The 23,579-nt window shown below is 47.8% G+C and overlaps 1 protein-coding gene across 1 annotated transcript in view; it reads right to left on the reverse strand.

Annotated features, from left to right (window-relative positions):
• The window catches only part of RPS6KB2 (ribosomal protein S6 kinase B2), a 63,282-nt gene extending 46,544 nt beyond the window's left edge, over positions 1–16,738 (reverse strand). Inside the window, exons 1-4 of the mRNA XM_073588252.1 lie at positions 16,591–16,738; positions 11,070–11,104; positions 10,862–10,985; positions 4,795–4,863 (exon numbers count right to left, since the gene is read on the reverse strand). Coding sequence (XP_073444353.1) covers positions 4,795–4,863; positions 10,862–10,985; positions 11,070–11,104; positions 16,591–16,650 — 288 coding nt within the window. The 5' untranslated portion in view covers positions 16,651–16,738. The remainder of the gene's footprint in view (positions 1–4,794; positions 4,864–10,861; positions 10,986–11,069; positions 11,105–16,590) is intronic.
• Positions 16,739–23,579: the final 6,841 nt, after the last annotated feature.

Consider the following 23,579-nt stretch of genomic DNA (forward strand, 5'->3'; position numbering starts at 1 on the left):
CAGGTATGATCTCCGTAGCGCTGCCTGGCACAGCGCTCAGGCCCTTCCGCTTTTCTCCCGGGAGGGGCGCGCGGCCCCCATCCCTGATACCTCCTGGTACTTGCAATGCGCTCCCCACTTGCTGGGCCCTCAGGCTCTTCTGCTTTGTCCCGGGCCCACCGCCATCCCAGATATCTCATGGGATATGTAATGCGCTTCTCGACCCTTCCTGGGGGGGGGGGGGGGGGGGTATATGCACCGTTCCCTTAGTGAGCCTTGGCACTTTTCTTACCTCCGGCCTCACCTGCATTACCAGCTCTGGGGGGGGGGGGGAATTCGCCTCTCCGCCCGACGCTGCTTCCAGTCCTGGGGCCCCTGCTGCTCATATTATGAACGCAGGCGGCTACCAGACCAGGTATCCTCTTCTGCGGGTTCCTTTCCAGGAACAGGAAACCAAACTGAGGGAGCGAGGGGGACCGCCCCATTTATCTCTCTGTAGGTTTCCTGTTCCGGGGGCGGATCCCCTCTCTCAGTGGGTGCTGTCGTGGCGAAGAGGAAAATTAAATCTACGTATGTATTTTGTTAGTCACAGACGCTCTCACAGTATGTATTGGACCGTAATCCAACAAGCAGATATACGGAACTGTATCAGAAGTGTACAGCTGTATACTTTTTTTGTGTAACTAACAATCTCCGTATATGTATTTACGGAGTGTCACACACACGCGGACTCTGTATAGATGTGACTGTAATGCGAACGGCAGATATACAATAATGTTTGAGAATCGGACAGCTCTATACGGTGTGTGTAAGGAAAATTGTCAATCTCCGTCTATTTTTATACGGACTGACACACGCTGTCTCTGTCTAGTTTTGACCGTAATCAAACAGCAGATATACGAAACTGATTGAAAAGCGGACAGCACTCTAAGGTGTAGGTCTGGAAAAACTTCTCAGCTTTTTTTTCCAGAGTCACACACAGATAGCTTCTATTTGTCCGTGATACAAGGCAGTACACGGTAGTGTGTGAGGAGCGTACACCGCTATACGGTGTATTAAAAAATGAACGCTCAGTAACTCACCAGGACAAAATAATAAAAGTTGGAGTGCTTTGAAAAAAGCAGCTTGAACAGCAGTGTGCACACAGCAATGCTCTAGCAGGTAGCCTTAAAAGGCAGCCTAATCACCACCAGCGCTGCTGCACACAAATAAAATCGTCCCCTTTCACTGCACACTAACTGTACAGTGAAAAGCGCTATCAGCAGAAGCAATTTTTTTTTTTCTTCTTCCCTACCTAACGCTCTCCCTGTTCAGAATCAGCAGCAGCACCTCTCCCTATTCTAAGATCGGCAGAAGTAAGATGGCGGTCGGCGGGCACGGCCTTTTATACCCACTGTGACGCCACACAAAGCCAGCCAATCACTTCAATGCCCTTCTCTAAGATGGTGGTGGCCGCTGCCCATGTCATCGCATTGCCCGCAGTGTGCGTCCTCCATCATTGGCTGAGAAAAGGCGCTGGAAGCATTATGTTAAACGCGACTTTGGCGCTCGGATCGGCGACCTCACGCTATGGTCAGGTTTCGATCGGCGAAACCCGACTTTAGCTAAAGTCGGCTATTTTTTAGTTTGACCGACCTTTTCGCTCAACTCTACTCATCACTAATAAACACCATAACAATTGGCACCTCATAAAAATGTATCAACCCCCTTCTCGGCGAGGCCAATTTCTGTTTTTGTGCTTTGTTTTTTTCTTCCCATTCATCCAAGAGCCATAATTTTTTTCATATTTCTGTCCACATAGCAACGTGAGGGCTTGGGTTTTTCTGCGGGACAAATAGCACTTTTGAATGACACCATTCATTCTGCCACAGTGTACAGGAAAACGGGAAAAAAAAAATTTCAAGAGTGGTGAAATTGTGGGTAAAAAAAAAAGCAATACTGGAATTCTTTGTGGGAGATGTTTTTGCTGTGTACATTGTGTAGTAAATTTGACCTAGCAATACAATTCTCCCCATCAGTATGGTTACAGCGATACCAAACTTGCCCAGTTTTTATTATTATTATTAATATTTTAGTGGTGAAAAAAAATCAAATTTGTAAAAAGATTTTGGATTGTGTTGCCATTTTTCGAGACCCGTAATGTTATTTTTTTTGGCAAATACAGCTGTATGAGGGCTTAAATGGGTTTTCCCATGAACAAAAGTTGATTTAAATAATTTCCACAATTGGATGTGTTTAAATTAAATGTTCCTGTGCTGACAATCTTTTAAATGTGCCCCTGCTGTGTACTGTGTAATGGCTGTGTCTAACCGTACAGTAACATGGTCAGATTATGCTACATCACCTGGGCAGGGGAGAAAGAAAAAGAGTATACAGACATGACAGCACGGGATCACAGCTGATTCTTTCTGTGAGGTAAAGCATTGCTTTAAAACAGGCAGAAAGAATCAGCTGTGATCCCATGCTGTCCTGTCTGTATACTCTTTTGCCTCCTCCCCTGCCCAGGAGCTGTGGTATGATCAAACCATGTTCCTGTACGGTCAGACACAGCCATTACACAGTACACAGCAGGGGCATAGTTATAAGATTATCTCAGCACAGGAACATTTTATTTTCCCAACACATCCAAGTGTGGAAATTATTATTCCAAGAACTATTGATTAAAATCAACTTTTGTTCGTGGGAAAACCACTAAGTGTTGCAGGTGAGACAACATCTTTACTTTTAAAAGGGATAAAATAAAGGTGATTGAAAATTTATTTTTCATATTTTTTTTTTTTTTTTTTTTTTTTAATTTCTTTACTTTTTCTATACTTATTAGTCCTCTTAGAGGACTTCACCCAGCGATCGTCTGGTCGCTTGTGCTAAAAACAGCAATGACACAGTATTGCTATATATACCAAAAATAATTCTCTTTTGAATCCAAGCCATAGGTTGGTTTTCAATGGAGGTCCATGATGACAGGCACGGAAGTCTTCAAGAGACCCATTATTATTGCAACCCATTGGTGCCCTATGATTCCGTCGCAGCCAACTGGAACATAGAATGTCACACCTCCATGGTGGTGCACAGTTAATGCTGCTGTCAAGAGATTGAAAAATTCTCTGTGCTCAGTCAGCTGAGAAGATTTATTTCTTGTGATGTCACGGTCGTTCAGCTCACAGAGGCAAGTGTGCTTATGATACTTTTTTTGTCAGTTGATAAGTCTCAGGAACAGTGTTTCTTCACATTGCAGGCCATCTTGACAAGTGCGACTAGGATGGGCTTCCATCTGAATTATGTGACGGGAGCCATTTTTTAACATCCGTGGAGAACCTTTTTAACCGCATAAGGATCAAGACCTGTAAATTTACGCCGTTTGGTTTTGAGCATTAATCCAATGCTATTGTGAATTTATATCACAGGGATTAAAGCAGCCAAGAACCTTGGGAAGATAACAGAAGAGGTTTTTTTTAACTACTTGTGTCTTCTATTTTGCTGGCTACATAGGGGTCCATGTTATGAATGGGTCACCGAGGAGAAAAAAAACAGAACAAGCTAAGTCACAGAAAACCAGAGAGGTTGGTAACTATGCAGACTGCAGATCCCTGATCCTAACCACACAACTAGCAGCAGCCGTGGAGCGTACCTAGGATGGTCCTAGACGCTTCGTCACAGCCGGAGGACTAAAGCCTGAAGCAAGAAAAGGGGAAAACTAACTGCCCCAGAGCAGACCCCAAAGGAAAGACAGCCCCCACACATGTATTGACGGTGAAACAAGATGAAAGCACAAACACAGGCAGGAAAATAGGCTGAGCAAACGATGGGGCCCAAACTAACTAGAAAGGATAGGAAAGGAAAGACACTGTCTGCAATCTCCAAAAAACCCTACAAAAATAAAGTCCAACACTTCTGATAGCAAAATTAACCCTGAAGTCACTAGACTTCACCCACTATATCAGCACTCTGAAATATTCTGAGACAGAGCAAAAAGAGGCTAATCTAATAAGGGACAAAAAGCAAATTGGCAAATACAGATAAATAAGAGTGGAAATTTAGCGCAGCCCCAGCCGGGGCTGGCTGACCACACAAAAAACTGAATAGACCAACAAAATCAAGTGTGAACATTAGCAGAAAAACTTCGCTTTAGATGACTGGAACAGAGCTGAAAACAAAGACCTGACAAGCCAGAAGGAATCACCAGAACCAGACTAGGGCGTCGGCTGTCTTAAATCCAGTCTGAGATTCCTGAGGTCCAATCGTCATCCTCATTATCAGGTGGCAGATGTCTACTGATTAAATCAGCCTCACTATCTTCAGTTACCACCAGAGGGAGCCTGGAAGGAGAACTCACAACTGGTGGACCAGAAAATGAACTCACAACAGGTCCATGAGTAATAATTAGGGTCCAGAAGCATCAGTTTTTACAGGACCTGCAATTCACATGATTGCCGATTCTATGTTGGCATAGCAAAGCTCATGGCCCAAGATCAACTTTGTGAACCGTGTCACTCCTGTCTGATCCATTTCCTCTGTGACTGGGGCTCTTATAAATACCCCAGATACGGTGGGGAAAAAAGCTATGAATTAAACTGAAAGAAAAATAAACAATTTTCTATTGGGGAATAAATCCACGTTAAATGCCTTGAAACTTCTGTTGAGATTGTATACAAAGAAACCACCATCACTGAGGTCTGATAAGGTATTTGTGAATCATCCCTCAAATATTAGACCCTAGAGGAAAGTGATAAAGTCTAAAATCCCCTTGGTGGGCTAGTCCAAGCCCTGTTAGCAACATTTTACAGAATATCTTAATTTTCCATGAATGAAACTCACCTTTTGCAAAACCTTCATTGCAAAAATTCTTCCCGAATTTGAGCCAGTCACCTTCTTCACCTGGAAAACCTGAAGAAAATGAAAGCTCGTCATGAACGTGGTCAGATAAAAGACATGCGCTTCATGTATTTTCAGAAAAGGAACTGGCAGCTGAGCTCGGCAATGATTTTTAGTGCAGGGAAGCCCCATATTTCACAATTTGCATTTGAAAGATCTCAAAGAGGTGGTCCGAAACAGATGTATGTCCATCCTAAATCTCTAATGTCATAATGTAATTTTTTTGCTAATATACTTCATTTAAAAGTCCCTACCGTTCCCTCAATAAGCAAACTGCTTTTTTTCTTTTGCTACTGTCTGTGTAATGACGCTTTGTTTGAAAATCTGAATTGAGCATGCTGGGATAGTCAAACGAGTCATTTTCAGGAGGCAGACACTGCGGCCACTGTTGCAGCCTCCGCCCCTACTCTGAAACGAAGAGTCATCAGTAGGGTTGATCGAATAGCTTCAGATAAGAGCTTATCTGAATAGCTATAGCGCTTACCGAATAGCTGCCTCCGGAACCCGGATACTTTGAGCACTCCTGATGATCAGCTGTTCGGCTCCGCAGCTGCATGTGTCGCAGCTGTGTGACAGTCACAACACATGCATGGACAGCCTGTTAGTTGGGCTCTCCATACATGTGTTGTGACAGTGAAACAGCCACTACACACGCAGCGCCGAACAGCTGTTCATTGGGAGAACTACAAGTATCCGGGTTCCCGATGCAGCTATTCGGATAAGCTCTTATCCAAAGCTATTCGCTTATCCCTAATCATCAGTGATGTCCATTAAGGGTGTGGGCTAGTCACTACTCTACTGAGCATGCATCAGTTGTAAACTCTGACATATGCTCAGTGAGATCTTGCCATTTTTCAGTACACAGTGACTAGGCACTTCCCTCGCTGGCTCTGATGAAAACTGATGAGCCGTCAAGAGAGAGCACATTGTCAGTGCGCATTATAAAGAAAAAACTAGAAAGCAGAGACCACTTGTAGGGGCAGGGCTGGACTCTGCTTGCTGGGTTTTTGTCTTACAATGCGCACCAACAATGTGCTCTCTTGCTATCTGGTCACTACTCATCACAGCCAGTGAGGGAGAGCAATGTTACTGTACTCAGAGAAGAATATTGCACAGTGACAAGGGAGCTTGTACATAGTAGATGTCAGAATTGACAACCAACGCATGCTCAGTAGAGTACATGGTCTCCCGGTACTTACCTAGATGCAACCTTCGATCCTCTCAAGAGCTCCTTCTCTACTCCCTTGTTATCTCCTCTTCCCACAACCGCATACAAGACTTCTCCGGTGCTTCCCCCATACTCTGAAACTCTCTACCCCAACACATCAGACTCTTGTTTACGACTGAAACCTTCAAAAAGAACCAGAAGACCCACCTCTTCCGACAAGCCTCTCCCAACCCAACTCTGAGTGACCCTCAGTCTACTGAACCACCCTACAACCAGCTCTACCCGCTCTTCGTGTATCCTCACCCATCCCATGTAGACTGTGAGCTCTCGCGGGCAGGGTCCTCTCTTCTGTACTTGTGTGTTCATGTTTATTGTACTTGTCTATATTTGCCCCTTTTTCACATGTTAAGCGCCATAGAATAAATGGCAATAGTGAATTATTATTATTATTATTATTATTATTATTAATAAAAGTAGAGGAGGGACTAACTCAGCCTCTGAAACATACGCCACTAATGATTCTTTGTTTTAGGCAGAGGCCAAAGGTGTGACAGTGATCGCAGCCTCTACCCCCTGATGAAGAATTCCTTGACTATCCCAGCATGCGTTGGTATTTTCAGCTGAAGGGTCATGACACAGGAAGTTGTAAGAAAATAAATACTTTTTAATTAAAGTATATTAGAAAAAAAGATGAGTTTGATATTAAATAGATAGGCATTTAGGATGAAAATACAGGTTCATCTCACAAAATTAGAAAATCACCAAAAAGCTAATTTATTTCAGTTCAATACAAAAGTGAAACTCAAAGAGTCATTACAAACAGAGTGATCTATTTTATGAGAGAGAGAGAGAGAGAGAGAGAGAGAGAGAGAGAGAGAGAGAGAGAGAGAGAGAGAGAGAGAGAGAGAGAGAGAGAGAGAGAGAGAGAGAGAGAGAGAGAGAGAGAGAGAGAGAGTTTGAGAGAGAGGCGCGCGCACTGTGCTGCGCCAGGCACTTGTGGGGTTAAAACTCACAGTGCCCGGGCATGCGCTGTTGAAAAAGCCGGTCTGGCACTGCAAAAGAACGTTGCAGCCAACGTTTTTTGCTGACGCCGGACGGTGCAGGTTTGCAGTTTCCGGCAAAAAACGGAGGCGCCGCATGTCCGGCACGATGTGGCGATCATTACATTCTATGTGCCAAAACTGGATCCAATTCCGGATCCGGTTTTCACACTTTTCACCGCATCGTGCCGGCACTGGATCCAATTCCGGATCCGATTTTCACACTTTTCACCGCATCGTGCCGGCACTGGATCCAATTCCGGATCCGATTTTCACACTTTTCACCGCATCGTGCCGGATTCAAAAACACGGATGTGTGAAAGCAGCCTTAGGCTATGTGCCCACGTATGCAGAAAATTTCTGCATGAAAACCGGACTCCTTCCCAGAAAACGCGCGTTTATGCTTTTTTTTCCGGAGCGGTCACAGTCTCACAGAAAACAGCTAGAAATGCGGAATTTTCCACGAAATTAATGAGTATGTTGCGTTTTTTCCGCAATGCGTTTTTTTCGTGGAAAAAAACGCATCAATATGCACAAAAAGTGCGGAATTCATTAAAATGAAGGGGATGCTTCTTTTAAGCGTTTTATTTAGTAAAACCGTGAAAAAAACGCTTACGTGTGCACATACCCTTAATGTTGATTATGGCTTACAGCCAATGAAAATACAAAAGTCATTATCTCAGTACATTAGAATATTTTATAACACCAGCTTGAAAAATGATTTTAAAATCCGAAGTGTTGGCCTACTGAAATGTATGTTCAGTAAATGCACTCAATACTTGGTCGGGGCTCCTTTTGCATCAATGCAGAATGGCTTGGAGGCCCAGGTTGCTTTGATCGTAGCCTTCAGCTCGTCTGTATTGTTGGGTCTGGTGTTTCTCATCTTCCTCTTGACAATATCCCATAGATTCTCTATGGGGTTAAGGTCAGGCGAGTTTGCTGGCCAAGCAAGCACAGTGATACTGTTGTTTTTAATCCAGGTATTGGTACTTTTGGCAGTGTGGACAGGCGCCAAGTCCTGCTGGAGAATGAAATTTCCATCTCCACAAAGCTTGTCGGTAGAGGGAAGCATGAAGTGATCTAAAAATGTCCTAGTCGACGGCTCCGCTGACTTTGGTCTTGATAAAACGCAGTGGACCTACACCAGCAGATGACATGGCTCCACAAACCATCACTGATTGTGGAAACTTCACACTAGACCTCAAGCAGCTTGGATTGTCTGTCTCTCCACTCTTCCTCCAGACTCTGGGACCTTGATTTCCAAATGAAATGCAAAATTTACTTTCATCTGAAAACACCTTGGACCACTGAGCAACAGTCTGGTTCTTTTTCTCCTTTGCCCAGGTAAGACGCTTCTAGTGTTGTCTACTGGTCAAGAGTGGCTTGACACAAGGAATGTGACACTTGTAGCCCATGTCCTGGATACATCTGTGTGTGGTGGCGTTCCTCCAAATTTTTGAATGGCCTTTTCTTAACAATCCTTTCAAGGCTGCGGCTACCCCTGTTGCTTGTGCACCTTTTTCTACCACATTTTTTCCTTCCACTCAACTTTCCATTAATATGCTTGGATACAGCACTCTGAGCAGCCGGCTTCTTTAGCAATGACCTTTTGTGGCTTACCCTCCTTGTGGAGTGTGTCAATGACTGCCTTCTGGACATCTGTCAAGTCTGCAGTCTTCCCCATGATTGTGGAGCCTACTGAAGGACCTTTTTAAATGCTTAGGAAGCCTTTGCAGGTGTTTTTTGTTAATTATTTTAATTTACTGAGATAATGGCTTTTGGGTTTTCATTGGCTGTAAGCCATAATCATCAACATTAACAGAAATAAACACTTGAAATAGATCACTCTGTTTGTAATGGCTCCTATATAATATACGAGTTTCACTTTTTTGCATTGAAGAAATTAAATTAACTTATTGATGATATTATAATTTTTTGAGGAGCACATGTATATTTTAGTTTCGGACCATCCCTTTAAGGCTAATTTCACATTAGCGGTTTTTTGAGCGGCGCATCGGGTGCAATAGAAACGCATGGAAAAAAAAGACATGCGTTTTTGCATGCGTTTGCTTTTATGCGCATTTGTTCTCTAGGGGTTAAAACCAGTGTCTAGACATTTTAATACCAAAACCACATGCGCACGAAAACGCACACTGATGCATGTCCATGTGTACGCTTGCGTTCCCATAGACTGATGCGTTATTTTGTCGCATTCAGTGCGCAAGCATGAGCATGCGTTTTTTTCACGCCTTTCGGCGGACCCAAAAATGCAGCAAGTTGCGTCTGACGTGCCTAGGGGTACACCTTAAAAAAACGCATGCGCACGAAAACGCATACAAATTCGTGCAAACGCAAGACCATGCGCCCCCCATGTTAAACATAGGTACGCATGCACATGGACGCGCACGATGCGCTGCGCAAAAAAACCCTAATGTGAAACCAGCCTAAGATATGCAGCAGCTAGACAGACTAGTAAAGGAAAAGTAAATTAGAAAAGACATTAGATGACATTACATAGATGAGATTTAGAATTAAACCACATTTTACTTTGGTACCAGCTCTTTAAACAAGCAAATTTTGTCAGTTTACACTACAGATACCATGTACTTGGCTGGCAGACTTTCCATAAGCGAATACACAGTGCAAAATATCTTGTGTCTTTGCACCATAGAAACTAGTTGATTTCTACATTCAATGAATACATTAACATTTTACCATTCTTTCTGTCTAAGGCCGGGTTCTCACTGCGCTATGGCAGTCCGTTAATGCTGCCATACATCACTATTATGTGGCGCATCGCGACATATGCCGTAAAGCGGCACGCGTTCGCGATGTGCCGTTAAGCACTGACGGAGCCTTGGATGCGGCCTGCAACGTCTGAGGCTCCGTCACAGCTAGCGCTGATGAATCATCGGCGCTAGCGGTATAGCATAACATATATCGCGTTATGCTATAGCGTTAACGCAGCCCGTCAACGCTATGCGTTGATAGAGTTGGTTAACGCTATGTGAACCTGGCTTAACATGTCAGTGCTGTCTTCTCCTCTCATCTCTTGTTTGACCTGTGTATCCCATCAAAAAACAGTCAGTGCACAGCATGTCAGGAGGAATTGCTATTTAAAGGGGTTTTCCCATGAACGAAAGTTCATTTTAAAAATTGTCTGTGTCTGACCATGTATAGAACATACCACAGCTCCTGGGCAGGGGAGGAAGCAAAAGACAATACTGACATTACAGCAGGAGATCGCAGAGGATACATTTTGCGAGGTAAAATATTGTTTAAAAAGTCAGTGAAATATTTTACCTCACAAAATGAATCCTCTGTTATCCCCTGCTGCAACGTCAGTATTGTCTTTTGCTTCCTCCCCTGCCCAGGAGATGTGGTATGCTACGTACACAGACACAGACAATTTTTAAAATGAACTTTCGTTTGTGGGAAACCCCCTTTAATGTGACCGGCTTCCTCTGCCTGAAGACATGTCACGCATCTGCCGCCAGGATCAGCAGAATGATTCACTGCGCCTGCGTGGAATTAGCAAAGGCATAGTACAACGGTATTCGGCTGGTGGTACCACGCGCGCGACAGAGAGCGAATGGTAAGGTGAATGGTGTCCCATCCACGCTATTTTTATACTTCGAGACTTGGTTCCACTCCATGAGCAGGACTCAGGTTGGCTTAGAACTAGGTTGAAACTGCTGCTGATAGTGTTGGAGGGTCTTATTTATTGAGCAACAACCCCTATAGGTTTTATGAAAAGGCATCAACATGATCACAAGCAGGACATTGGGATATGCATAGTTACCTTTCCATAACTTCCTCGTCCCAGTACACGTAGTATGTGAAAGCACTGTGGGGAGAGGGTCTCCTGCCCCGGGCACATTCTGCTGTCTGCGAGATCATACTTCGTAGTGCACGAGAGATCGGACCTGCAACACAATCCTACAATTAGGACTAGGATGACAGAATCATTACACAAAGAAAAGAATGACTTAAGGATTCACAGAACTCACGCTTCACAAGATCCTGTCACCTCAGAGTCATCATCCTGGAAGAAATGAAAATACAATCCACTAAGTACACAAGACAAATCTATGGATGGATGGTTCTTGGCACTTGCTCTCCAGATCTAAGGTGTACTGAAGGACACTGTGGGGAGTGTAGTGATAAGCCATCTCCTACGCCAGGAGACACCAGTACCCTACAAGACTGCTTCTCCTTTATCCCTGATTACACACTAATGTTTAGTACAAATCATCCTGCAATTATAGGAAAAAGCTACCAGCAAGATAAGATATCCCTCACCTTCCAAAGAAACGACTCTTCATTCTAGTCTGTAGAGAAGGACCCCCTCAATCTAATTCAGCCCAAAGCAATCCAGAAAGCGTGGGTCCTCACACAACAAGGGGTCCACCATAACCTATTATACGGAGGGGGGTCCTCACACAACAGGGGTACACGATAACCTACTATACGGAGGGGGGTCCTCACACAACAGGGGTACACCATAACCTACTATACGGAGGGGGGTCCTCACACAACAGGGGTACACCATAACCTACTATACGGAGGGGGGTCCTCACACAACAGCGGTACACCATAACCTATTATACGGAGGGGGTCCTCACACAACAGCGGTACACCATAACCTATTATACGGAGGGGGGGTCCTCACACAACAGCGGTACACCATAACCTATTATACAGAGGGGGTCCTCACACAACAGCGGTACACCATAACCTATTATACAGAGGGGGTCCTCACACAACAGCGGTACACCATAACCTATTATACAGAGGGGGTCCTCACACAACAGGGGTACACCATAACCTATTATACGGAGGGGTCCTCACACAACAGCGGTACACCATAACCTATTATACGGAGGGGGGTCCTCACACAACAGCGGTACACCATAACCTATTATACAGACTGGGTCCTCACACAACAGGGGTACACCATAACCTATTATACGGAGGGGGGGGTCCTCACACAACAGGGGTACACTATAACCTATTATACGGAGGGGGGGGTCCTCACACAACAGGGGTACACTATAACCTATTATACGGAGGGGGGTCCTCACACAACAGCGGTACACCATAACCTATTATACGGAGGGGGGTCCTCACACAACAGCGGTACACCATAACCTATTATACAGACTGGGTCCTCACACAACAGCGGTACACCATAACCTATTATACGGAGAGGGGGTCCTCACACAACAGGGGTACACTATAACCTATTATACGGAGGGGGGGGGTCCTCACACAACAGGGGTACACCATAACCTATTATACGGAGGGGGGGGTCCTCACACAACAGGGGTACACCATAACCTATTATACGGAAGGGGTCCTCACACAACAGCGGTACAAAATAACCTATTATACGGAGGGGGTCCTCACACAACAGCGGTACACCATAACCTATTATACGGAGGGGGTCCTCACACAACAGGGGTACACCATAACCTATTATACGGAGGGGGGGGTCCTCACACAACAGGGGTACACTATAACCTATTATACGGAGGGGGGGGTCCTCACACAACAGGGGTACACTATAACCTATTATACGGAGGGGGGTCCTCACACAACAGCGGTACACCATAACCTATTATACGGAGGGGGGTCCTCACACAACAGCGGTACACCATAACCTATTATACAGACTGGGTCCTCACACAACAGCGGTACACCATAACCTATTATACGGAGAGGGGGTCCTCACACAACAGGGGTACACTATAACCTATTATACGGAGGGGGGGGGGGTCCTCACACAACAGGGGTACACTATAACCTATTATACGGAGGGGGGGGTCCTCACACAACAGGGGTACACCATAACCTATTATACGGAGGGGGTCCTCACACAACAGCGGTACACCATAACCTATTATACGGAGGGGGTCCTCACACAACAGCGGTACACCATAACCTATTATACGGAGGGGGTCCTCACACAACAGGGGTACACCATAACCTATTATACAGAGGGGGGTCCTCACACAACAGCAGTATACCATAACCTATTATACGGAGGGGGTCCTCACACAACAGCGGTACACCATAACCTATTATACGGAGGGGGTCCTCACACAACAGCAGTACACCATAACCTATTATACGGAGGGGGGGGTCCTCACACAACAGGGGTACACCATAACCTATTATACGGAGGGGGGGGTCCTCACACAACAGGGGTACACCATAACCTATTATACGGAGGGGGGTCCTCACACAACAGCAGTACACCATAACCTATTATACGGAGGGGGGGGTCCTCACACAACAGGGGTACACCATAACCTATTATACGGAGGGGGGGGGTCCTCACACAACAGGGGTACACTATAACCTATTATACGGAGGGGGGTCCTCACACAACAGCAGTACACCATAACCTATTATACGGAGGGGGTCCTCACACAACAGCAGTACACCATAACCTATTATATGGAGGGGGGGGGTCCTCACACAACAGGGGTACACCATAACCTATTATACGGAGGGGGGGGTCCTCACACAACAGGGGTACACTATAACCTATTATACGGAGGGGGGTCCTCACACAACAGCAGTACACCATAACCTATTATACGGAGGGGGTCCTCACACAACAGCAGTACACCATAACCTATTATACGGAGGGGGTCCTCACACAACAGCAGTACACCATAACCTATTATACGGAGGGGGGTCCTCACACAACAGCGGTACACCATAACCTATTATACGGAGGGGGGTCCTCACACAACAGCGGTACACCATAACCTATTATACGGAGGGGGGTCCTCACACAACAGCGGTACACCATAACCTATTATACGGAGGGGGTCCTCACACAACAGCGGTACACCATAACCTATTATACGGAGGGGGTCCTCACACAACAGCGGTACACCATAACCTATTATACGGAGGGGGTCCTCACACAACAGCAGTACACCATAACCTATTATACGGAGGGGGGGGTCCTCACACAACAGGGGTACACTATAACCTATTATACGGAGGGGGGTCCTCACACAACAGCAGTACACCATAACCTATTATACGGAGGGGGTCCTCACACAACAGCAGTACACCATAACCTATTATACGGAGGGGGGGGTCCTCACACAACAGGGGTACACCATAACCTATTATACGGAGGGGGGGGTCCTCACACAACAGGGGTACACTATAACCTATTATACGGAGGGGGGTCCTCACACAACAGCAGTACACCATAACCTATTATACGGAGGGGGTCCTCACACAACAGCAGTACACCATAACCTATTATACGGAGGGGGGGGTCCTCACACAACAGGGGTACACTATAACCTATTATACGGAGGGGGGTCCTCACACAACAGCGGTACACCATAACCTATTATACGGAGGGGGTCCTCACACAACAGCAGTACACCATAACCTATTATACGGAGGGGGGGGTCCTCACACAACAGGGGTACACCATAACCTATTATACGGAGGGGGGGGTCCTCACACAACAGGGGTACACTATAACCTATTATACGGAGGGGGGTCCTCACACAACAGCAGTACACCATAACCTATTATACGGAGGGGGGGGTCCTCACACAACAGGGGTACACTATAACCTATTATACGGAGGGGGGTCCTCACACAACAGCAGTACACCATAACCTATTATACGGAGGGGGTCCTCACACAACAGCGGTACACCATAACCTATTATACGGAGGGGGGTCCTCACACAACAGCGGTACACCATAACCTATTATACGGAGGGGGTCCTCACACAACAGCAGTATACCATAACCTATTATACAGAGGGGGGTCCTCACACAACAGCGGTACACCATAACCTATTATACGGAGGGGGGTCCTCACACAACAGCGGTACACCATAACCTATTATACAGACTGGGTCCTCACACAACAGGGGTACACCATAACCTATTATACGGAGGGGGGGGTCCTCACACAACAGGGGTACACTATAACCTATTATACGGAGGGGGGGGTCCTCACACAACAGGGGTACACTATAACCTATTATACGGAGGGGGGTCCTCACACAACAGCGGTACACCATAACCTATTATACGGAGGGGGGTCCTCACACAACAGCGGTACACCATAACCTATTATACAGACTGGGTCCTCACACAACAGCGGTACACCATAACCTATTATACGGAGAGGGGGTCCTCACACAACAGGGGTACACCATAACCTATTATACGGAGAGGGGGTCCTCACACAACAGGGGTACACTATAACCTATTATACAGAGGGGGGTCCTCACACAACAGCGGTACACCATAACCTATTATACGGAGGGGGTCCTCACACAACAGCGGTACACCATAACCTATTATACGGAGGGGGGTCCTCACACAACAGCGGTACACCATAACCTATTATACAGACTGGGTCCTCACACAACAGGGGTACACTATAACCTATTATACGGAGGGGGGTCCTCACACAACAGCGGTACACCATAACCTATTATACGGAGGGGGGTCCTCACACAACAGCGGTACACCATAACCTATTATACAGACTGGGTCCTCACACAACAGCGGTACACCATAACCTATTATACGGAGAGGGGGTCCTCACACAACAGGGGTACACTATAACCTATTATACAGAGGGGGGTCCTCACACAACAGCGGTACACCATAACCTATTATACGGAGGGGGTCCTCACACAACAGCAGTACACCATAACCTATTATACGGAGGGGGGGGTCCTCACACAACAGGGGTACACTATAACCTATTATACGGAGGGGGGGGTCCTCACACAACAGGGGTACACCATAACCTATTATACGGAGGGGGTCCTCACACAACAGCGGTACACCATAACCTATTATACGGAGGGGGTCCTCACACAACAGCGGTACACCATAACCTATTATACGGAGGGGGTCCTCACACAACAGGGGTACACCATAACCTATTATACAGAGGGGGGTCCTCACACAACAGCAGTATACCATAACCTATTATACGGAGGGGGTCCTCACACAACAGCGGTACACCATAACCTATTATACGGAGGGGGTCCTCACACAACAGCAGTACACCATAACCTATTATACGGAGGGGGGGGTCCTCACACAACAGGGGTACACCATAACCTATTATACGGAGGGGGGGGTCCTCACACAACAGGGGTACACCATAACCTATTATACGGAGGGGGGTCCTCACACAACAGCGGTACACCATAACCTATTATACAGGCTGGGTCCCCACACATCTCAGGTACACAACTTATATTTGGGCTCTTCATCCTGACTGTACATAAGACTGTACATAAACACATCCATAATTACAATACAAGCCATTGGATAATGCAGTCATGTGACTGGACAGGAAGGAATATTACAATATAACATTATTATCCGTCTTTTTAGTCCTCTTCACACAACCTCCATGGAACGAGCGACAGTCTGCGGTCTACACAGCCTGGCCTACCACTGACCACCGCGCAGCTAAGCTCCACCCTCCGAAGCCCACGACCACTCTCCTTACCGGCTCGTTCTCCTCACTGTTCTCCTCCGATTCCAGGTCCAAGTCAAACACAGCTGCCATTGCGGCAGCGCCCGGAACAAAAAGAAAGAGCAATTTCCGGGAACCTGTAAATATCCGGAAAGCACCTGAGTGGCCGAAGTTTCCTTCCTGTTCCCGTGTGTTGGCCCAGGCCTGCCTCTGGCTACAGTAAAATGGCGGCCGTCCACTGCGGACACCCATTCCAGATATTTTTCTTCATTTTTCTGACAACAGCACCATGGTCTTCTACAAGTTCAGGCAGGAGTGGTACAGAACTTGTGTCACCTGCTTATCCCCAGGGTTCAATGATCGCAACACTTCACAGAGGACCATGTTCTTTCAGGGATAGATAATCTGTGCAGAGAAAATGACCCCTTTACATGCTCTGGGGGATCGTCCTGTTACGCAAACACTCAGTAATAAAGTTTGTACATAGTGTTGCCTAAGGAAGGATTACATGAGCTTCAGGCCTACAGTACATTCTACCACCTAGCAGCGTCGGACTGGAGCACCTTGGGCCCACCAGAGAAAATCATTCTTGGGGCCCACTATGTAGCTACATAGAAAGAAATACAAGACCACCAATTGTGCGGTAAAACGCGCTAATATCAGGGCATAACATAAGGTAGTACACGTCTTAATGATATATCAGGGGTTGGCGCCCACATTTTGGTTCAAGCTCAATGATAAATGTTCCCTGGTGTTTATTAACCACTAGATGGTGGCCCGATTCTATCGCATCGGGTATTCTAGAGTCTTTGTTAAAATAAAAAATAGTGATATACTCACCTCCCGACAGCCCCTTGACTCCCTCCTCTCACCACGCGCCTGGCATCTTCCGGTCCCAGTAATGCTTTGCGTGAAACACCGCTGATGACGTGGTGCTCTCGCGAGAGTGACGTCATCTCTGGCCCTTTTCGATAAGGATTACTGGGACCGGAAGAGTGTGGTGAGAGGCGGGACAGAGTCCGGGGGCCGTAGGAAGGTGAGTATATAACTTTTTATTACTATTTTTTATTTTAACAGAGACTCTAGAATACCCGATGCGATAGAATCGGGCCACCATCAAGTGTATTTTACGCCTGTTACACCCGGAGCTGCTGTCACTGTTCTGCTGTTACCTAATGTATTGTACTTCAGTTACAGGCAGAGCTGCAGTCACTGTTCTGCTGTTACCTAATGTATTGTTCTCCAGTTACACCCAGAGCTGCTGTCACTGTTCTGCTGTTATCTAATGTATTGTACTCTAGTTACTCCCAGAGCTGCAGTCACTGTTCTGCTGTTACCTAATGTATTGTACTTCAGTTACAGGCAGAGCTGCAGTCACTGTTCTGCTGTTACCTAATGTATTGTTCTCCAGTTACACCCAGAGCTGCTGTCACTGTTCTGCTGTTATCTAATGTATTGTACTCTAGTTACTCCCAGAGCTGCAGTCACTGTTCTGCTTTTACCTAATGTATTGTAGTCCAGTTACACCCAGAGCTGCAGTCACCGTTCTGCTCTTACCTAATGTATTATACTCCTGTTACAGCTAGAGCTGCAGTCACTGTTCAGATGTTACCTAATGTATTGTACTCCAGTTACACCCAGAGCTGCAGTCACTTTTCTGCTGTTACCTAATGTATTGTACGCAAGTTACGCCCAGAGCTGCAGTCACTGTTCTGCTGTTACATAATGTATTGGACTCCAGTTACACCCAGAGCTGCAGTCACCATTCTGCTCTTACCTAATGTATTATACTCCTGTTACACCCAGAGCTGCTGTCACTGTTCAGATCTTACCTAATGTATTGTACGCAAGTTACACCCAGAGCTGCAGTCACTTTTCTGTTGTTACCTAATGTATTGTACGCAAGTTACACCCAGAGCTGCAGTCACTGTTCTGCTGTTATTTAATGTATTGTACTCCAGATATGTACAGGACTGTGCCTGTTTAATGAGCGACGCAGCAGTGATACCTTTAACGGCTGTAATGTGCCTGTACAATAAGCGATGCGGCCGTGTTGCGACGTCTAAGCAACTGTCGCTGATTGGTCGCGGCAGTTAGGCCGCGACCATTCAGCGAGGCGGGATTTCCATTACAGACAGACAGACAGAATTAGACAATTATGTAGTAGACTAGGCCAATGTGTTATAGCACTAGTGTAGTGGAGGGGATTTTATGACATCTCCTCTCATCTATACGCTGAGAAAATCCACGGTGGGAATTGACCGATGCAGTTTTAAAGGGGATTTTAGCCCTATTTTAGCCCTATTACCCCATTTTAGCCCTATCAGCTGCCGGCACCGCCATCAGGGGCTTATCTACAGCATTCTGTAATGCATTCTGTAATGCTGTATATAAGCCCCCGATGTAACATGAAAGATAAGAAAAAAGAGTTAGATTATACACACCCCGGCGTTCGGTCCGGTCCGATGGGTGTCGCGGTCCAGTGCCTCCCCATCTTCATACGATGATGTCCTCCTCCTTGCTTCTCCCTCGGCTCCTGTGCAGGCGTACTTTCTCTGCCCTGTTGAGGGCAGAGCAGAGTACTGCAGTGCGCAGGTGCCGGACCTCTCTGACCTTTCCCAGCGCCTGCTTAACTGCAGTACTTTACTCTGCCCTCAACAGGACAGATATAGTATGCCTGCACAGGAGCCGATGGAGAAGCCAGAAGGAGGACATCATCGTATGAAGATGTGAGGCGCCGGACCGCAACACCCACCACAGCCGCCCCTGCCCCCCGGTGAGTATAATCTAATGTGTTTTTCTTATCTTTCAGGTTAAATTGGGGGCTTATCTACAGCATTACAGAGTGAATTACACAATGCTGTAGATAAGCCCATGATGGCGGTGGCCGCAGCTTATAGCACTAAAATGGGGTGACAGATTCCCTTTAACAAACTCACCACCGATTTCATACTTTGCAATACAAAGAATCAGGTCAGTGGTAAACATAGTAACATAGTTTTGAAGGCTGAAGGAAGACCTTATGTCCATCTAGTTCAGACTATTTTTAGTGCAGCTGTTCTGCATTGTTGATCCTGGGGAAGGCAAAAAACCCACAGAGTAGAAGCCAATTTTCTCCATAGGGAAAAAAATTCCTTCCCCTAAGCTGGGTCAACCATCTACCTATAATATTATGTTATTCGTAACCTTCTATACTGTTACTCACAAGAAAAGCATCCATTCCTTTCTTAAATTCATTCAGTGAGTTGGCCATCACCACTTCCTCAGGAAGAGAATTCCAGAGCCTCACTGCTCTTACCGTGAAGAACCCTCTTCTATGCTGGTGCAGAAATTGTCCTTCCTCCAAACGAAGAGAATGCCCCCTTGTTCTTGTCACAGGCCTTGGTACAAACAGTTCATTGGAGGGATCTCTGTATTGCCCTCTGATATACTTGTACATATATATTAAGTCTCCCCTAAGTCTTCTCTTTTCTAGAGTAAATAGACCGAATTTTGATAACCTTTCTGGGTATTGTAGTGAACCAACTCCATTTATCATTTTAGTAAAGGTGCGACATTACATAGTAGTAAATGCAGCAATATCTGCACAATGTCTGTGTGGATGTTTTTGCTGTTAATTTGCTGTTTGATTTCTGCAGCAAATACATTGTGTGAATGCCCCCTCTTCTAGTGGTAGGGGGTCCTAAATCACTTATATCTGACATTGGAGTAATATCAAAAGAGTTTTCCCTCACATCCCCCCATATACTTTTTACAGAAATCTCTCTGCTACCTATAAGACCATAACATTTTATGAAGAGCCTCATTTTGTTAGTAGTAGGGAAAGAAAAGTTTTAGTCAGGGGTGATAAAGGGGGAGAGGGGCTCTATCAGGGTAATACAGGGGGAGGTGGCACAGTCAGGGCTGATAAAGGGGGAGAGGAGCTCAATCAGGGTGATACAGGGGGAGGTGGTGCAGTCAGTCAGGGGTAATAAAGTGAGAGAGGGGCTCAGTCAGGGTGATACAGAGGGAGGTGGTGCAGTCAGGGTGATACAGGGAGAGGTGGCGCAATCAGGGTGACACAGGGGGAGGTGGCGCAGTCAGGGTGACACAGGGGGAGGTGATGCAGTCAGGGTGATACAGAGGGAGGTAGCGCAATCAGGGTGATACAGAGGAAGGTGGCGCAGTCAGGGTGATACAGAAGGAGGTGGCGCAGTCAGGGTGATACAGAAGGAGGTGGCGCAGTCAGGGTGATAAAGGGGGAGAGGAGCTCAATCAGGGTGATACAGAGGGAGGTGGCGCAGTCAGGGTGATACAAAGGGAGGTGGCGCAGCCAGGGTGATACAAGGGGAGGTGGCGCAGTCAGGGTGATACAGAGGGAGGTGGCGCAGTCAGGGTGATACAGAAGGAGGTGGCACAGTCAGGGTGATACAGAAGGAGGTGGCGCAGTCAGGGTGATAAAGGGGGAGAGGAGCTCAATCAGGGTAATACAGAGGGAGGTGGCGCAGTCAGGGTGATACAAAGGGAGGTGGCGCAGCCAGGGTGATACAAGGGGAGGTGGCGCAGTCAGGGTGATACAGAGGGAGGTGGCGCAGTCAGGGTGATACAGAAGGAGGTGGCGCAGTCAGGGTGATACAGAAGGAGGTGGCGCAGTCAGGGTGATAAAGGGGGAGAGGAGCTCAATCAGGGTGATACAAAGGGAGGTGGCGCAGCCAGGGTGATACAAGGGGAGGTGGCGCAGTCAGGGTGATACAAGGGGAGGTGGCGCGGTCAGGGTGATACAGAGGGAGGTGGCGCAGTCAGGGTGATACAGAGGGAGGTGGTGCAGTCTGGATGATACAGAGGGAGGTGGTGCAGTCAGGGTGATAAAGGGGAGAGGGGCTCAGTCAGGGTGATACAGAGGGAGGTGGCGCAGTCTGGGTGATACAGAGGGAGGTGGCGCAGCCAGGGTGATGCAGAGGGAGGTGGCGCAGTCAGGGTGATACAAGGGGAGGTGGTGCAGTCAGGGTGATACAGAGGGAGGTGGCGCAGTCAGGGTGATACAGAGGGAGGTGGTGCAGTCAGGGTGATACAGAAGGAGGTGGCGCAGTCAGGGTGATAGAGGGAGGTGGCGCAGTCAGGGTGATACAGAGGGAGGTGGCGCAGTCAGGGTGATACAGAGGGAGGTGGTGCAGTCAGGTTGATACAGGGGGAGGTGGCGCAGTCAGGGTGATACAGAGGGAAGTGGTGCAGTCAGTCAGGGGTAATACAGTGAGAGTGGGGCTCAGTGTGATACAGGGGGAGATAGTGCAGTCAGGGTGATTCAAATGGAGGTGGCGCAGTCAGGGTGATACAGCGGGAGGTGGCAGCCAGGGTGATACAGTGGGAGGTGGCACAGTCAGGGTCATACAAGGGGAGGTGGCGCAGTCAGGGTGATACAAGGGGAGGTGACGCAGTCAGGGTGATACAGAGGGAGGTGGCGCAGTCAAGGTGATACAGAGGGAGGAGACGCAGTCAGGGTGATACAGAGGGAGGTGGTGCAGTCAGGGTGATACAGGGGGAGGTGGTGCAGTCAGGGTCATACAGAGGGAGGTGGCGCAGTCAGGGTCATACAAGGGGAGGTGGCGCAGTCAGGGTGATACAAGGGGAGGTGACGCAGTCAGGGTGATACAGAGGGAGGTGGCGCAGTCAGGGTGATACAGAGGGAGGTGACGCAGTCAGGGTGATACAGAAGGAGGTGGCGCAGTCAGGGTGATACAGAGGGAGGTGGTGCAGTCAGGGTGAATACAGGGGGAGGTGGTGCAGTCAGGGTGATACAGGGGGAGGTGGCGCAGTCAGAGTGATACAGGGGGAGGTGGCACAGTCAGGGTGATACAGAGAGAGGTGGTGCCGTCAGTCAGGGGTAATACAGTGAGAGAGGGCCTCAGTGTGATACAGGGGGAGATGGTGCAGTCAGGGTGATACAGGGAGAGGTGGCGCAATCAGGATGATACAGGGGAAGGTGGTGCAGTCAGGGTGATACAGAAGGAGGTGGCGCAGTCAGGGTGATACAGAGGGAGGTGGTGCAGTCAGGGTGATACAGGGGGAGGTGGTGCAGTCAGGGTGATACAGGGGGAGGTGGCGCAGTCAGGGTGATACAGGGGGAGGTGGCACAGTCAGGGTGATACAGAGGGAGGTGGTGCAGTCAGAGTGATACAGGGGGAGGTGGCACAGTCAGGGTGATACAGGGGGAGGTGGCACAGTCAGGGTGATACAGAGAGAGGTGGTGCCATCAGGGGTAATACAGTGAGAGAGGGCCTCAGTCAGTGTGATACAGGGGGAGATGGTGCAGTCAGGGTGATACAGGGAGAGGTGGCGCAATCAGGATGATACAGGGGAAGGTGGTGCAGTCAGGGTGATACAGGGGGAGGTAGCGCAGTCAGGGTGATACAGGGGGAGGTGGCGCAGTTAGGGTGATACAGGGGGAGGTGGCGCAGTCAGGGTGATACAGGGGGAGGTGGCGCAGTCAGGGTGATACAGGGGCGCGGGGGTGCAGTCAGGGGTGATTCCGGGGCGAGGGGGTGCAGTCAGGGGTGATTCTGGGGCGAGGGGCTGCAGTCAGGGGTGATTCCAGGGGGAAGGGGTACAGTCAAAGAGTTTCAGGGGTGATTCTGGGGCAAGGGGGTGTAGTCAGGGGTGATTCCGGGTCAAGGGGGTGTAGTCAGGGGTGATTCCGGGGCAAGGGAGTGCAGCCAGGGCTGATTCCGGGGGAGGGAGTACAGTCAGGGTGATTCAGGGGTTAGGCGGTGCAGTCAGGGGTGATTCCGGGGTGAGCGGGTGCAGTCAGAGGTGATTCTGGGGAGAGGGGGTGCAGTCAGGGGTGATTCCGGGGCGAGGGGGTGCAGTCAGGGGTGATTCTGGGGGAGGGAGTGCAGTCAGGAGTGAATCCGGGGGAGGGGATACAGTCAGGTTGATTCAGGGGCGAGGGAGGTGCAGTTGTGGGGAAGGTGACTTGACGGACAGACTTGACTGGAAGTAGGAGGGGACGATTTGTGCACTATAGACGGAGATTGGCAATGACAGAA

The sequence above is a fragment of the Dendrobates tinctorius genome, unplaced genomic scaffold, assembly GCF_039654945.1.
Source record: "Dendrobates tinctorius isolate UK_male_01 unplaced genomic scaffold, ASM3965494v1 ptg000103l, whole genome shotgun sequence".
Taxonomy (NCBI): domain Eukaryota; kingdom Metazoa; phylum Chordata; class Amphibia; order Anura; family Dendrobatidae; genus Dendrobates; species Dendrobates tinctorius.